Source organism: Sus scrofa, chromosome X, assembly GCF_000003025.6.
Source record: "Sus scrofa isolate TJ Tabasco breed Duroc chromosome X, Sscrofa11.1, whole genome shotgun sequence".
NCBI lineage: Eukaryota > Metazoa > Chordata > Mammalia > Artiodactyla > Suidae > Sus > Sus scrofa.
This window is the reverse complement of record NC_010461.5, coordinates 107,672,225-107,687,477: the sequence shown is the minus strand read 5'-3', so window position 1 is coordinate 107,687,477 and position 15,253 is coordinate 107,672,225. Positions and strand designations below refer to the sequence as shown.

The 15,253-nt window shown below is 49.2% G+C and overlaps 1 protein-coding gene across 6 annotated transcripts in view; it reads left to right on the top strand.

Annotated features, from left to right (window-relative positions):
* The window catches only part of IGSF1 (immunoglobulin superfamily member 1), a 375,771-nt gene extending 363,259 nt beyond the window's left edge, over positions 1 to 12,512 (top strand). For 5 of the 6 annotated variants that reach the window (XM_021080493.1, XM_013986445.2, XM_001926010.5 and 2 more), the window contains 16 exons: positions 559 to 846; positions 2,758 to 3,042; positions 3,282 to 3,575; positions 4,022 to 4,300; positions 4,646 to 4,766; positions 6,666 to 6,736; positions 6,818 to 6,850; positions 7,236 to 7,526; positions 7,814 to 8,092; positions 8,704 to 8,991; positions 9,752 to 10,039; positions 10,232 to 10,519; positions 10,717 to 11,004; positions 11,126 to 11,404; positions 11,800 to 11,923; positions 12,087 to 12,512. In XM_021080493.1, the coding sequence (XP_020936152.1) occupies positions 559 to 846; positions 2,758 to 3,042; positions 3,282 to 3,575; positions 4,022 to 4,300; positions 4,646 to 4,766; positions 6,666 to 6,736; positions 6,818 to 6,850; positions 7,236 to 7,526; positions 7,814 to 8,092; positions 8,704 to 8,991; positions 9,752 to 10,039; positions 10,232 to 10,519; positions 10,717 to 11,004; positions 11,126 to 11,404; positions 11,800 to 11,923; positions 12,087 to 12,222 (3,632 nt within the window). In that variant the 3' untranslated portion in view covers positions 12,223 to 12,512. The remainder of the gene's footprint in view (positions 1 to 558; positions 847 to 2,757; positions 3,043 to 3,281; positions 3,576 to 4,021; positions 4,301 to 4,645; positions 4,767 to 6,665; positions 6,737 to 6,817; positions 6,851 to 7,235; positions 7,527 to 7,813; positions 8,093 to 8,703; positions 8,992 to 9,751; positions 10,040 to 10,231; positions 10,520 to 10,716; positions 11,005 to 11,125; positions 11,405 to 11,799; positions 11,924 to 12,086) is intronic. The other variant, XM_021080494.1, reaches the window with a different exon arrangement.

Genomic DNA, 15,253 nt, shown 5'->3' with positions numbered 1-15,253 from the left:
ACTTCCCAGAGCACAGTTTGTTTAATTAATTCATTTTTTTTTTTTTTTTTTTAGGGCCGTGCCTGTGGCATATGGACGTTCCCAGGCTAGGGGTCGAATCAGAGCTGTAGCTGCCGGCCTACACCACAGCCACAGCAATGCCAGATCCAAGCCACATCTGTGATCTACACCACAGCTCACACAAAGCCAGATCCTTAACCTACCGAGGGAGGCCAGGGATCAAACCTGCATCCTCATGGATACTAGTTGGTTTGACTCCGCTAAGCCTAAACAAATGACTCCTAATTCTTTTGTTTACCTCCAGTGCACACAAGCATACATGCAGGCATCCCACAGTTAGCAAATAAGGGCCTCCTCTCTACAGGCAATGCAGCGTGAGGACACAGACTCTGGAACAGACCTAGAGGGCAAGCTCTCAAGATAGGGCAGACCCTAGTTGGGGAAAGAAGGGATGACAAGGATCATACAAGGAAGAGTCACTTAAGTAGAGCCCTGTGCTGCTCCCTGAGCAGTGCTGCCCTTGCTCTACCTGAATTCCAGTTCATTCTCTCCTCCCAGGCCAGCTGCCCAAGCCTATCTTCTGGATCCAGGCTGAGACCTCCCCTCTTCCTGGATGCAATGTGAACATACTCTGCCATGGCTGGCTGCAGGATTTGGTATTCATGCTGTTCAAAGAGGGATACGCGGAACCCGTGGATTACCAAGTCCCAACCGGGACAGTGGCCATATTCTCCATTGCCAACATGACACCTGAGAGTGAAGGGGTGTACATCTGCCGTACTCATATCCAGATGCTCCCTACCCTGTGGTCAGAGCCCAGCAACCCCCTGAAGCTGATTGTGGCAGGTGGGTGTGGCTATGGCTGCTGGGGTCTTATGATTGTTGTCCCCGGGATCATGGTTGGATGAGCCCAAGGTTTCCGATTTTACTTTCCTCGGCCAGTTCCCTGTAAGGCCCATGAGCTAGAGTCATTTGACATTTTACTGAGATGCAAATTAGAATCACACATGCTATGAGGCAGATGTCTGGGAGCCAATCACTTGGCTAGTGAGTGAGCCCAGCCAAATGTCCAGCAGCTTCAGCTCATCACAGCTTTGTTGCTGTCTATTTGTTGACTATCATGCATTCATTCATTCATTTGGCTAATATTTATTGAGCACTTAATATGTGCCAGGCACTGCCACTGCAGTCTTGTAAACTGATTTTGAAAATGTAAATGTATTTTTCTTCTATTTGTGATGTTTCTTTTTAAGTGTGGAAAATAGAATGGACTGCTCATGCTGGTGATAAAAATAAACAAGAAATGACAAAGAAAGCGATAGTTCATATTTTAAAAATGGCTTTGTAAATTAATTCAGTCCTGTATATACAGATCCAGTAAGGCAGTACCAAGCTTTAAGCACAGCAGCAGCTCCCCCAAAATGTCTAAATGCTAGACACACATCCCACCTCTAACTCCTTCATCCCATGGCCTGGATGCTTCTGGACAGAATTGGCCACACTTGCTTTAGTTCCTTCATCACGTAACATAGGCTTGGGGAAAGCTGTGGTGCTACATGAAGCACCCTGGACTTAGAAGCAAGAATCCTAGTTTCTCATTCCATCTCCGACATCGCCTCCCTGTGTGATATTGAGCAAATTACTTCACCTCTGTGCTTTGAGTTCCCCCACTCTAAAATGGGATAACAGCATCCAATCTACTGTACGATGCCTCTCTGTGCCTCAGTTTCCTCATTCGCAAAATTGGTATACTAATAATGCCTACCTCACAGGGTTGTTGTGAGGATTTGCTTAAATATACTATATGTACAGTGCCTGGCATATAAGTTCTCAATAAATGGTAGATCTTAATTTTACTAGTATAGCTTTTTATTGAGGATCAAGGAACAAAAGACTGTCTGTTTGAACTGCATGTTATGGATGTTTGTCGTATGAATGGCCGTCCTTCCAGTGTAGTTTCCACTGACACACACTTTTGCAGTTACCTGTTTGCTAGTGTCCCCCACTAGACCATAAGCTTTTGGCTGGCAGAGACTGTGTCTGCCTTCTTTCCTTGTATATCCCTAGACCTACGTGATGCCTGACACATCCTAAATGCTTAATGAACATATGATAGAGCTAATCCTTCCAATAATGAATGGGTGGGCCTACCTGGGATTGGAGGGGGTAAGAAGGAGTGGTTTGGGGGTGAGGTTTGCCCTCCACTTAGTAGTGTCATCTCTTTGGAGGAATAATACATGGGCATGGAGGTGTGGTCCCATTAACAGGTTTCTCTGGGTGGCAGACTTACTGGCAAATCCCTCCTTATTGGCTTCTTCCGATGGGAAGTAGGATCTCTTATGAGCTTAATATGTTCAAAAGCCATCCTTAATACTGCAGTGGCATTTATGCTTTATGAGGATAGACTCAAAGTCATCTTCAGAAATTTGGTTTCTTGGGGGTTTGGAAGAACTACATTTGGCATTTCGGGGACCTAAAGATGCAGAGAATTACAGATGTAGATATCCCACTGAGACACACCCCGACACATAGTTAGAGCTCAGTGAAGCTCAGAGTCTGTCTGGTGAGCTGAAAGGGACATAAGTGAACTTACCCTTGGTTACGTCTTAGAAAAGAGGCAGAGATTAAAGAAAGGGAGAGGGAGCAGAGAGTAAACTCCAGCTACCACTTCCCATCTAAAGAAACTAGGGAAATAAAGCCAGAATATAATAAAGAAGAATCATCTTACCTCTAACTCAGGGTCTCTTCCCTTTCTAGGACTCTATCCCAAACCAACTCTGACAGCCTATCCTGGGCCCATCATGGCGCCAGGAGAAAGTCTGAATCTCAGGTGTCAAGGGCCAATCTATGGAATGACCTTTGCTTTAATAAGGCTTGAAGACTTGGAGAAGTCCTTTTACAGCAAGAAGCCAATAAAAAATGAGGCATATTTCTTCTTCCGGGCTCTGAAAACCCACGATGCTGGACATTACCTCTGTTTTTACTATGATGGGTCTTACAGGGGTTCACTTCTTAGTGATATCCTGAGAATCTGGGTAACTGGTAAGAGAGGGGGAAGCCGTGGGACCTATGTTAGGGGCTAAGGATATACAACTCCCTCTGGGCTCCCTGGAGAACCTAATCATGCAGCTGGGGCTAATGGTGGGGGAGGGAGCAGATTTTGTGTAACTGGCCTTGGGATGGGATTTGCCAAGGGTGGACTGGAGGAAGAGGAGAAGAGCCCTTAGTAGGGGAGGGATAGGTCAGACTGTTAGCCCTTTATATTTTGGATCTCGTCCTAGACACTTTCCCCAAGACCTGGCTACTTGCTCAGCCCAGTCCTGTGGTCCAAATGGGTCAGAACGTGAGCCTGTGGTGTCGAGGGCCAGTGGACGGAGTGGGGCTTGCACTCTATAAGAAAGGAGAGGACAAACCACTTCAGCGCTTGGATGTCACCAGTATTGATGATGACAAGTCATTCTTCCTCAACAATGTGACCTATAGTGATGCTGGCATCTATAGCTGCCACTATCTCCTCTCCTGGAAGACTTCCATCAGGATGACAGCACACAACACCGTGGAGATTGTGGTTGTAGGCAAGTGCTAACCATTATTGTTTGTTTATATCATCATCACAGTGTTATAAGGAGGAGCCAGTGGCCCTCTACCCTCTTGGATTTATGAGCCAAAGAAAAACACACTAGGAGGGCAATAAAGAATTTTCTCCTAGGATTGTTACTCAAGCCCTATTTGTCTTGGCATGGACAAGCCTCATTGTGACCCCTAGAAACGGTATTTTCCTTAGGATCGGGGGAATTTGCAGGTACAGGTCTTTTGGATTGAAGGTAGGAACCTAGGAGTCTTCAGAGAATCGAGGAATGGGCCAAGGGGCTCTGAGGCACAGTCAAATTTTGAAGCCGCTGATCTAGTGGAAGTGGAAAGAAGACGACGACCAAATAGGGAGCTGAGAAACATTTGTCGAGGGGGGAGGTACTGAGTTCAATGTTGCGTCTTCTAACTCTGATCTCTGGATTGATTGCAGATAAGCCCCCCAGACCCTCCCTGTCAGCCTGGCCCAGCACCGTGTTTAAGCTAGGAAAGGCCATCACCCTTCAATGCCGAGTACCTCATCCAGTTCTTGAATTTTGTCTGGAATGGGAAGAAAGAGCAACATCCCAAAAATTCTCAGTTGATGGAGACTTCATTGTCAGTAACGTGGAAGGGAAAGGCACAGGGACCTACAGTTGCAGCTACCGCATAGAGGCACAACCTAACATCTGGTCACATCGCAGTGAGCCTCTGAAGCTGATGGGGCCAGCAGGTGAGAGCACAAGTCTTCCTAGGGTTACCCTCCTCACAGCTTTGGCCATGATACCCCTGGGACCCCAGAGCAATGCCCAGAAAGATATGAAAAGGGTAGTTGGGTGCTTGTAAGTCAGAGCCCTTGGGTTTGGGCATCCTTTCCCTGGAGTGGCCTCGCAGCCACTCAAAGGCGGGTGGCAGGATACTTTCAAGGGTCCCATTCTTCCTAAAAAATGAGCCTGAGACCTCTGCTTCAATGTCCCTTCACCTGCAGTCACCGATCCCCCTCCCCTCGTGAATGTGTTCACCTGTCCCTGTCCCTGTCCCCATCAAGGCCCCTGCTTCTGGTCTTCTCTGGCCACAGGCTTTCTCACCTGGAATTACGTTCTGAATGAAGCTGTCAGATTGTCCCTAATCATGCAGCTTGTTGCCTTGCTGTTGGTGGTGCTGTGGATAAGGTGGAAGTGTCGGAGACTCAGAATCAGGTAACTGTCTTGCCCAACCCCTGTTCCTCACTCTAGCTGAGTGTAAAGTCTCTCCAGAGATTCAGGAATGGGTCATACTCCAGTTGGGATGAACCATAGGGGCATACCCTTTTTATCCTCCACCTTCCGGGCTTAAGATACAAGACTCATTCCAGCCATTTTTCTTGCGCCACACAGAGGGGTCAGGACCCAAGGCAGAGGGTGGAGAAATGCATATTTCTCAGAGGCTAGAGAAGTAATCAGAATCTCATTGACTGATCCCCCAGGAGAGTGCCCAAACCTCCCTCCCAAGTGACCCTGCCTCTCAGAAATGATTGATGTCTTCCACGTTAACTCGGTCTGAACTTTTTTTTGGTAAGAAGCCAGGCTGTCCTGTCTCCCAGGATGTTATCCAACTCCCGCTCCAACTTTTCACCCTTACTCCTATCTTTCAAGGGCTAGACAGCCTCGTGGTCCACCGTAGCTGCTGTAGAAGCCAGTCTCTCTGCCAGTCTGCCCCCTAACCACTGTACGGAGCATTCTGAGAATAGAGCCTTACAGTGGGTGGGTACCTGAGGGAGTGGATTGGGCCAGGGAATCAGACTGCTTCCTCTGGCCCATAAAGTATCAAGTCGGATGGGTTTTCCTCCCATTTACTCTTAGCCTTTTGTGTCCCGTGGGTCATCCCCTTCTTTCTGCGATCCCTATGGCCTTGTGTTCAAGCTCTTCTGCTTGAAAATGGGAAGAGAAATGACAGCTCCTCGCTTGGTGGGAGCCTCTGCTCCTGCAGGCCTTGCCTACTTTCCCCCACCCTCTGATCCTGGCTGTACCCCTCCCCCACTAAGATCATGGCCCTTTGTGTGCCTGGGAATATGCAATACACAATGGATGATGACTATGCGTGTGTGTGTCTGTGTTTTCCACTGGGATCTGAGGGACAGAGTGCTTGAGGAATGAGCAGGGAGCCACCTAAACTTTCTGCAAAACCACCGCCCTTTGAGCTTTTGAAAAGTTCAATGGGGGTCAAGCTCTCGTTCTCTTCAGAATCTAGCTTGACTTCCACATGCATTGGGGGTAACCTTCAAGCCAAGGGTTGGGAAAACATGGCGCTTTAAGTGCCCCACCCCAGCCCAGGACCACTGCATCAAAGAACAAGTTCGGAAACCTGATTTCAGAGAAGGCAGCTTTAAGAGCATGTTTTCCTGACCAGGAAGGAGGGTCCATGTTTTCCAAGTAAAAAATTGTCACGTGAACTTGGGCGTAACATCATCTAATTCTACAGGACCCATAACCCAAAGCTGCTGCACATTTCTCATCATAATCTGGGTGGGGATTGAGAGACCCCCCTCTGCCAAGCTTAGCTCAGCACTGACAATCCTCTGGTAATTCACTGCTGCTGCCTAGGCAACCCTTCCATAACAAAGGCAGGTGAGGCAGGTCAGTCTGAGGACCAATATTGCCATAAAAAAAAAAAAAAAAAAACTGCTTCCAAACTTAAACTTGGTGACCAAGAAACACCCAAGATCTCTCCCTCCGCTCCCACGCCCACCACCCAGAGCGGCCCATCCCACTGAGCTCCAGGGCTCCTGAGAGCTGGTGTTACAACCGCATTTTCACATCTGACATCTCAATTCCAGCAACAGCCTAATCAGGGGCCTTGGGGAGCTGACACTTGATATCGTCTGGGGAGGGGGGAGGGGGCGGGGGGCACGTGGGTCATGAAAGAGCCAGAGGTTTGTCGGTGGTCAGGCCCTCAAAAAGAAAAGTCGTCGATGTCAGAAAAGATTATATCCCATTATCCTGGCCATATCCAATCCCTATTGGGTGGTGAGTAAGCCAATGACATAAATTGCCGCCCCCTTCTCTCCGCCCTCCCCCTAATCCCAGCAACTCCTCTCATCTCTTTTCTGGTCTTGCTAGAGAAGCCTGGTTGCTGGGCACAGCTCAAGGGGTCACCATGCTCTTCATACTCACGGCTCTTCTCTGCTGTGGTGAGTACGAGGGGGTGGGGGAGGCCGGGGTGAAGTCCCGTGGGGGAGGGGGCGAAGCCCTGGCAGCAATTTCTTTTGCAGGACTGTGCAATGGGGTATTGACAGAGGAGACTGGTGAGTTTTTCCTGCTCCAGCCTGGGACATTCCTCCCTGGAGATCCGAAATAACTCCAGAGTGTCAGTGTCAGTGGCCAGGGAGTGACTGGTTGGGAGGGAAGGACAGCCAGGAAGGGGCACTTGCTGAAGCTGCTGGCAAAATTCAGCCTCCAACTCTGCTTTTCTGCCTGCAAATTTTCCCACAAGCTTCTGCATTTTTCTGAGCCTCAGCTGAGACATCAGCTTCCCCTTTTCCCAGCACCTGCGGAAGGAAGGAAGGAGTTTGGCTTGGGGTTGAAGGGGAGGTGGGCAGTGTGATCTGGGCGGGGGTAGGGGTGTCAAGGGCAAGTAAAGGGGGAGGGGGAGGGGAGGGAGGATGGCTTCATTAACTCTGCTGTTTCTAGAAATAATCATGCCCACCCCTAAGCCTGAGCTGTGGGCAGAGACCAACTTCCCTCTGGCCCCGTGGAAGAACTTAACCCTCTGGTGCAGAAGCCCTTCTGGCTCAACGAAGGAGTTTGTGTTGCTGAAGGACGGGACCGGGTGGATTGCAACTCGCCCGGCCTCGGAGCAGGTCCGGGCTGCCTTCCCCCTTGGCGCCCTGACCCAGAGCCACACCGGGAGTTACCACTGCCATTCATGGGAGGAGATGGCTGTGTCAGAACCCAGTGAGGCACTTGAGCTGGTGGGGACAGGTAAGAAAAGGCAGGGGTCCTCTGGGGGTGATCCCCAGGCCTCCTGGGACTCTAGCATTGCTCCTAGGGGTGGGGGAATGCTCAGAGCCCCAGAGCCCAAGGGGCTTCTGCTGCCTGCAGGCTGGGGGGGGGCGGTGGGCACTGCGATGGGGGAGGGGAAGACGGAGAGGAAGAGCCAAAGGCCAGTCCAGGATGGATTTCTATTTTGCCGACAGAGTGACTCCAGGTGTCCCATCTGGCCACCTCCAAACTTCGGACCCATTTTCCTCCTTGTTTTTGTTTCCCAGACATCCTCCCCAAACCTGTCATTTCTGCTTCCCCCCCAATCCGGGGCCAGGAACTGCAAATCCGGTGCAAAGGATGGCTGGCAGGCATGGGCTTTGCTCTCTATAAGGAGGGGGCGCAGGAACCTGTCCAGCAACTTGGTGCTGTTGGGAGAGAAGCCTTCTTTACAATCCAAAGAATGGAGGATAAAGACGAAGGCAATTATAGCTGCCGCACTCACACTGAAAAGCGCCCCTTCAAGTGGTCTGAGCCCAGTGAGCCCCTGGAGCTTGTCATAAAAGGTAGAGCTGAAAGGGGTGTGTGAGGGAGGAGGGGGAAGCAAAGCTCTGGGTCAGACACTCCTCTCCCCACAGCAAACTTTGCTGCTGGTCCTAGGAGCCTGTGTCCAATCTTAGAGCCAGGCAGGCGTGGCGCTGGGAGTGCCAGGGCCTCTGGCTGCACGATATTAATAGCCATAATCGTTATTAATAGCTGGGCTTTGTGGAGGGTGATTTAATTTTTCTAATTATTTTCATGTCGAGTATCTCATTTAGCTATGGCGCAAATATTCAAAGGTGGTGGATCAGGTGCCGTTTCCCCTTCTTGTCCAAACGGGCAAACTGAGGCTTAGGCAATCAGCAGAGCCTCAGTGACAATTCACTCTTTTAGTGCGCTTCCAGCTTCCATCGCTTGTTCTGATGGCAGCGAAGAGTCAGCTGGAGGAGGCGAAGGGTGGAGGGAGGGGTCCCATCAGCACAGTGGTTTGGCCTGGAGTTTTAAATGCGCTTTGCCCTGAACGAACGACTAGAAAAAACGAAGCGGCTTCTAGGACCCGATACCTGCTGTGTTAGCCAGCTCGCCTTCTTGACCCTTAACTTGAGTTGGTGTTGTGTTCGGTTCTCTTGCCTTCCAGAAATGTACCCCAAGCCCTTCTTTAAGACATGGGCCAGTCCTGTGGTCACGCCTGGTACCCGAGTGACCTTCAACTGCTCCACCCCCCGCCAGCACATGAGCTTTATTCTTTATAAAGATGGAAGTGAAATCGCATCCAGTGACAGGTCTTGGGCCAGTCCGGGAGCCAGTGCGGCCCACTTTCTGATCGTTTCAGCGGGCGCTGGTGATGGAGGCAACTACAGCTGCCGCTATTATGACTTTTCTATCTGGTCTGAGCCCAGCGACCCTGTGGAGCTCGTGGTGGCAGGTCAGGAGTGGGGAAATCCAGGTGGAGGGGGTCCTGCCCCTGGGACAGTGGGCGGCAGGGCTGTCAGTGGGAGAGGAAGATGCGCTCCTTCTAAAAGTCACCAAGAATGTGCTTAGGCCAGTGCCTGGCACATGGTAAACAGTCCGCGGAAGGCGGCTGTTTATATTCTCGCTAATACAGGAAGAAGCAGCAACAAAGGAGTGGAGGGAGGAAAATAATTTGCTTCTGCAGAAAGAAATGAGGCAGATGGGGGAGTTTCACATGTTGCCCTACTTCTGAAAGCTTTTTGTGGCTTGCCCTTGAGCTTTAGGCCCGATGTCCACTTTTTCTTTGGCTGGGCTGTCAGAGATTGGTGGGCTGGATGGCCCTCAGAGAAGGAATAAAGACCTTGAAATGTCAGCTGCATATTATACAGCCATTACAAATGCTCGTTTTCAAAGGCTGTGTAACGTCAGAGGACAATGTTTGCAATATAAAATGAAAAATAATTAAACTACAGTAGGCCCAGTTAGGCGAACCCTTATAGCTACAATTGCCTGGGCAAGTACAAAGAAATTAATAAGGAAGAAATACATAAAATATATAAAGAGTGCTTATCTTTGAGTGGTAGAATGATATTTTCCTATGAGGTATTTTGTTCTGTCTTTTCTCATTTTCTGCAACAAGCATGCATCGTTTCTTATAATGATGCTAAAAAAGCAACTTCCAGAATGTGGGGGAGGGGCAGGCTTCTTTCACGTCGTGGTCTCTTTCATTTCAGAATTCTACCCCGAACCCACTCTCCTGGCACAGCCAGGTCCTGTGGTGCTTCCTGGGAAGAATGTGACTCTGCGCTGCCAAGGAGCCTTCCAGGGCATGAGGTTTGCCCTCTTGCAGGAGGGCACCCAGGTTCCTTTACAGTTCCAGAGTGCCTCGGGGAAGTCGGCCGACTTCCTTCTCCATGCTGTTGGAGCAGAAGACTCTGGGAACTACAGCTGTGTCTACTACGAGACCACCATGTCAAACAGGGGATCACATCTCAGCAAACCTCTTATGATCTGGGTGACTGGTAAGGACAGGCGAGACATGGGATGGGGACAGAGACAAGTAGAGAAGGGCTCAGGGAGGGTGATCCCTCTTGGAAGGCTACTGGAAGGCCGTGGAGGGGAACTGCTGCTTCCAGAGGGAGAAGAATAAAGGGTTAATCCAGCAAGTGATAACTTCGCATACTCACCACTTTGCATCTTTGGTCTCCTCCTAGACACATTCCCCAAGCCAAGGTTGTTTGCGGAGCCCAGTTCTGTGGTTCCCATGGGGCAGAATGTTACTCTCTGGTGCCAAGGGCCAGTCCATGGAGTAGGGTACATTCTGCACAAAGAAATAGAAGCCACTTCAGTGCAGCTCTGGGGATCCACCAGTAATGATGGGGCCTTCCCCATCACTAATGTATCTGGCGCTAGCATAGGGCGTTACAGCTGCTGCTACCACCCCGACTGGACCAGCCCTATCAAGATACAGCCTAGCAACACCCTGGAACTCATAGTCACAGGTAAGGGGAGGTGGCTCTGGAGTGGGCAGGGGAGGGCGAAAAGAGGGAATAGGCTGGAAGACAGGGCACAGGACATGGTTTCTCAAGAGCTCAGGTGGAGGCAAGCAGTAGCCTCTCCTCTTTAGTGACCAGAGACTCCAGGGGTGAGCCACTGAAATGCGACCACCTCTCTATGACCAAGAGTTAATTTCTTCTAGGTCTGCTCCCCAAACCCAGCCTATTAGCCCAGCCTGGTCCCATGGTGGCCCCTGGAGAAAACATGACTCTTCAATGTCAAGGGGAACTGCCAGACTCAACATTTGTCCTGTTAAAGAAGGGTACTCAAGAGCCCTTACAGCAGCAGAGGCCAATCGGATACAGGGCTGACTTTCGGATGCCGGCGGTGAGGAGCGAAGATTCTGGAATCTATAGCTGTGTTTATTATTTGGATTCTGCTCCCTTTGCAGCTTCTAATCACAGTGACTCTCTGGAGATCTGGGTGACGGGTAAGGTCTGGGAGACTTCAGGAAAAGTCTAGGCTTTGCGGGGTTTTTTAGTAGTTAGCCCGAAGGGGGTAAAGGGCTGGATTCGAGGCCCCTTCGAACGCTGTGTCCTGGTTGGTTGCAGATAAGCCCCCTAAACCTTCCCTGTCGGCCTGGCCCAGCAGTGTGTTCAAGCTGGGAAAGGACATCACCCTTCAGTGCAGAGGACCCCTGCCAGGTGTGGAATTTGTCTTGGAACATGACGGAGAAGAAGCGCCCCAGCAGTTCTCGGAGGATGGAGACTTTGTCATCAACAACGTAGAAGGAAAGGGCATTGGAAACTACAGCTGCAGCTACCGTCTCCAGGCCTACCCTGATATCTGGTCTGAGCCTAGTGAGCCCCTGGAGCTGGTGGGGGCAGCAGGTGAGATGATAGTCCCTCCCTGGCTCCGGCGTAACACACCTGGGATACCAGAATCCGTCCCCATGGAGGTAGGCCAACCATGGAGCGGGAGGGGTTTGGAGTCAGAGACCTCCAGTGTGGTCGTCTTTCTTTTTCTTAGGGATGGTAAGGAGGTGAGACCCCACATCCACTCAAAGATAGTGAGAAAGATCCTTTCAAGGCCTCTTCCATCCCCGCAAAGGAAGGCTGCTTCTGCCTCAGCACAAACACTGCCTCTGACCACCCCACCTGCCATCTCAACACATGGGTCCCAAGTAAATCCCAGAGGAGGCCAGATGAGGAGGCAACAAGAGATCAAAGGGAACATACATGCACTAGTCCCTATGGCCTTGGTTTCTGCTCTTTTATCATCACAGGGCCCGCTGCTCAGGAGTGCACTGTGGGGAATATTGTCCGAAGTACCCTGATTGTGGTGGTGGTTGTAGCTTTGGGGGTGGTGCTAGCCATAGAGTGGAAGAAGTGGCCCCGACTCCGAACCAGGTAATTGCTTCATGTCAGCTGCCTTCTGTGAACCCAGGGCTTCTGTTAAAACAATGGTCCGGTGCTGCTCTAGCGTCTTGAGTCGCACAGCGCAACCTATTTTCAGGTTGATGGTTCTGGAACGGCCCTTAGTCATGTCTGTCATGCCTTTTTCTCTTCCCAGGGGCTCAGAGACAGATGGAAGAGATCAGACCATAGCCCTTGAAGAGTGTAACCAAGAAGGAGACCCAGGCACCAACACCAACTCTCCCTCATCAATCTCTCAGGGAACCTCAGTGGAACTGCCTGTCCCAGTATAATCCTCTCCTCTGTTACAAGAGCTTTTTTCTCCTCTCTTTTAGCCTCAGAAACCCACAGATCTGACCGGTTTCCCTGGGAGTCCACCCCATCTACTGTTCCTTGGCCACTAATCACCTGAGATGGGTCAAGGGGATTTTAGGAGTTGAGAGCTCTATCCGAGTGAGATGTTTCCTGAAGAGAGATTCCCCACCCCTGTAACTCCTCACTGTACTGATTTACTGGTGCATGAAATTCTATTAAAAATGTATTCTTCTGAATAAAGAGAGTATTCACTATTTAACTGCAAAAACTACGGCAGTGGTTTTCCATTGGATTGTTGTCCATGTGACACTTAGCAAAGATGGCGCATCGGAGCTGACCTCCATGGCAGAATAAGAGAACACAGGGCTGCTAGTACAGAGAAAGGAGCTCGAGGATGGGGTCGGGGAGGAGGGAAGGCTCCAAAAGAGTACTTCCCAATTTGGTTTGGGACATGGTCACTGAACAGAGTGTCCTATTGTCTTTCCAACTCATTATTGAATGAATGGATGAACGAATGAATGCCAATGTTCTCTCCAAGTTGCGCTTGAGGAGGGCAAACACTGAAGTTACATCCTTTTCACAGGATTACTTCGAAGTATGTATTACACCTGCTTCCAGAGTTAGGATTAGTCCACCGCACAACTTTGAAATTGGCAGTGTTCTCGTATGGCCCCTACCTAACAGTCACAGGTGTACATTAATTCACACTTAAGTGTGAATGACTACTGAAAGCTGACTACTTTGCCCCTCCTCAAAGAAAGCCCTATGTTCCAAAAGGAATGGGCCTCTGGTGGTGGGATCTCAGGGAGTGAGTAAGCAGGTGTAGTGGTTGGTTTAGAGCAGTGGACCTCCCAGTGCCCCGTCCCGGTGTTCCTGGGACTCCAAATGGAGGCTGGCTCATGTTCCGAGCCCCCGAGCTTTCTCCTTGGGTCAGCATGCAACTCGCCACTTGGGTAGGAATCCAGTACACCTTAGATGGGTTGGACTGGGGAAGGTGGTTTACCTAATTCCTTAAACCTATACAAGACCTCAGAAATATTGACCTATGGGTCTCAGAGGAGGTCATGACCCTTTCAAATCTGACCCTAAAATTCCTTACTTCGCAACACTGTTTAATTCTAAGCTATCACTGCGCAATAGAGCAATGTACAAGGGTCTGCACACAGCGAGTTATTTCTCCCTAGTTACAAAAAAGTTTAGAAAGCAGCTCCTATAGTCTTACATCAGGAAGCCCATTTACCCAGCAACTTAATGAAAAAAAAAATGCATCACATTTCCCTTAATCCTTACAGAATGAAACACTCTGAGTACTATAGACTAATTTGTATTAAGCTCTCTGGAATGTAGAAGTACGAAGTCTCACTCTGATTTCTATCTGATGAGATTCTATTAGTTGCTTATACTAATTTCTTATAGTGTTTCTAAAAATTGCATTTCAAAAGTGCTTTTACCTTTGAGTTTAGCAAAACCTAATTGTTGCTTTCTTCCAAACACCGCTCACTGCCTTCAAACTCTCCATCCCTTAACCTTCAATCAAGCTGTATATTTCGAACACTGGAGAGAGGCCTCTTCTTGGTCCTTGGCTCTAGGATAGCAGTCCTTTGATCAGGCCTGATTCTGTTTTCCAATCATCGGGTACTCCAAAGTATATCGTCAAGGCTAGTGGTAGGGCTGTGCAAGTTAGCAAGTGATCACCTGATTGCTTTAGCTGTTCATCAAGGGAAAGCGAGATGGGAAGAAAAGTGCAAAGGGCTAAGGACTGAAATTTAGAGACGCCTCTGAATTCAAAAAGCAGGAAGAAGATGAAGCAAAAACGACAGGAAAAAACTCTTGCAAGATCCAGACATTGAACCTGGGGTCTCCTGTATGAAAAAATTCAAACAGAGCCACCCATGCAATCAGAGAAAATTCTGATACTCCTCTCAATGAGAAACCAACAGCAAGAAATATTGTGACACTGGACCGTTGGCTGGTTTTCTAAAAACGCACACATATACCATTCTTCCAGTTAGAGAAGCAAGTTCTATGTGATTTAGAAGGGAAGAAAAATAGTTGTCAATTAACTGAGAAATACTTAAAGAGTGGCTTTGGGATTTAACTTTCCTACACACAATGTCAGAGCTATTTCAATGAATTAAATATCTATTTATAATGCAGAAGTTGTCACAAACTATCTCAATGAATTAAATATCTATTTATAATGCAAACATAGCTTGTTGCTGACAATGCTCCACATGGTATGTTTTTTTTTTCAACCTGGTTGCCATGGGAATCAGTCCCTCTCCCCCTGGCTGGCCTCTAATCAGTGCAGCATCAGGTAATTTCTGGGAAGTGGAATCTCAATTAGGGTGGAACGGACCTTCGAGAGGAGAATTTGTCTCTGGGACTCCAGGAACAAAGGCCAAATTTTTCCTCTCCTTAGTTCTCAAAAAAAACCTAAATTACCCTCTATCCACAGGCTCATACACCTTTGGCCTCAGCATCTCAGAACTACAAAGATTGTCAAGGTGTTGTGGTCCAGTCCCCAACTCAGTACAGAATCACCTGTATAGCAAAGCTGACCGTAGTTACACAGCATTTTTGTGTATGCCTCCAGCGATGGGGAGCTCACCACTCCGTGAGGGTGCTGCACCCATGGCATATGGGAGGTCCCCAGGCTAGGGGTTGAATCGGAGCTGTACCCGCCAGCCTACGCCACAGCCACAGCAACACCACATCCGAGCCCGGTCTGCAACCTACACCAGAGCTCATGGCAATGCCAGATCCTTAATCCATTGAGCAAGGCCAGAGATCAAACCTGCATCCTCATGGATACTAGTCAGTTTCGTTTCCTCTGAGCCGTGATGGGAACTCCGAGAAAACCTGAATATTTCAAATTGCTTCACTGAACAAACTTGTAGATACAGAGAATGGATTAACGATTACCGGAGAAGAAGGGAGTGGAGGGATAAAACGGAGGAAGATCAACTGGATGGTGACGGATGATAACCAGTGGTGGTGATCACTCCG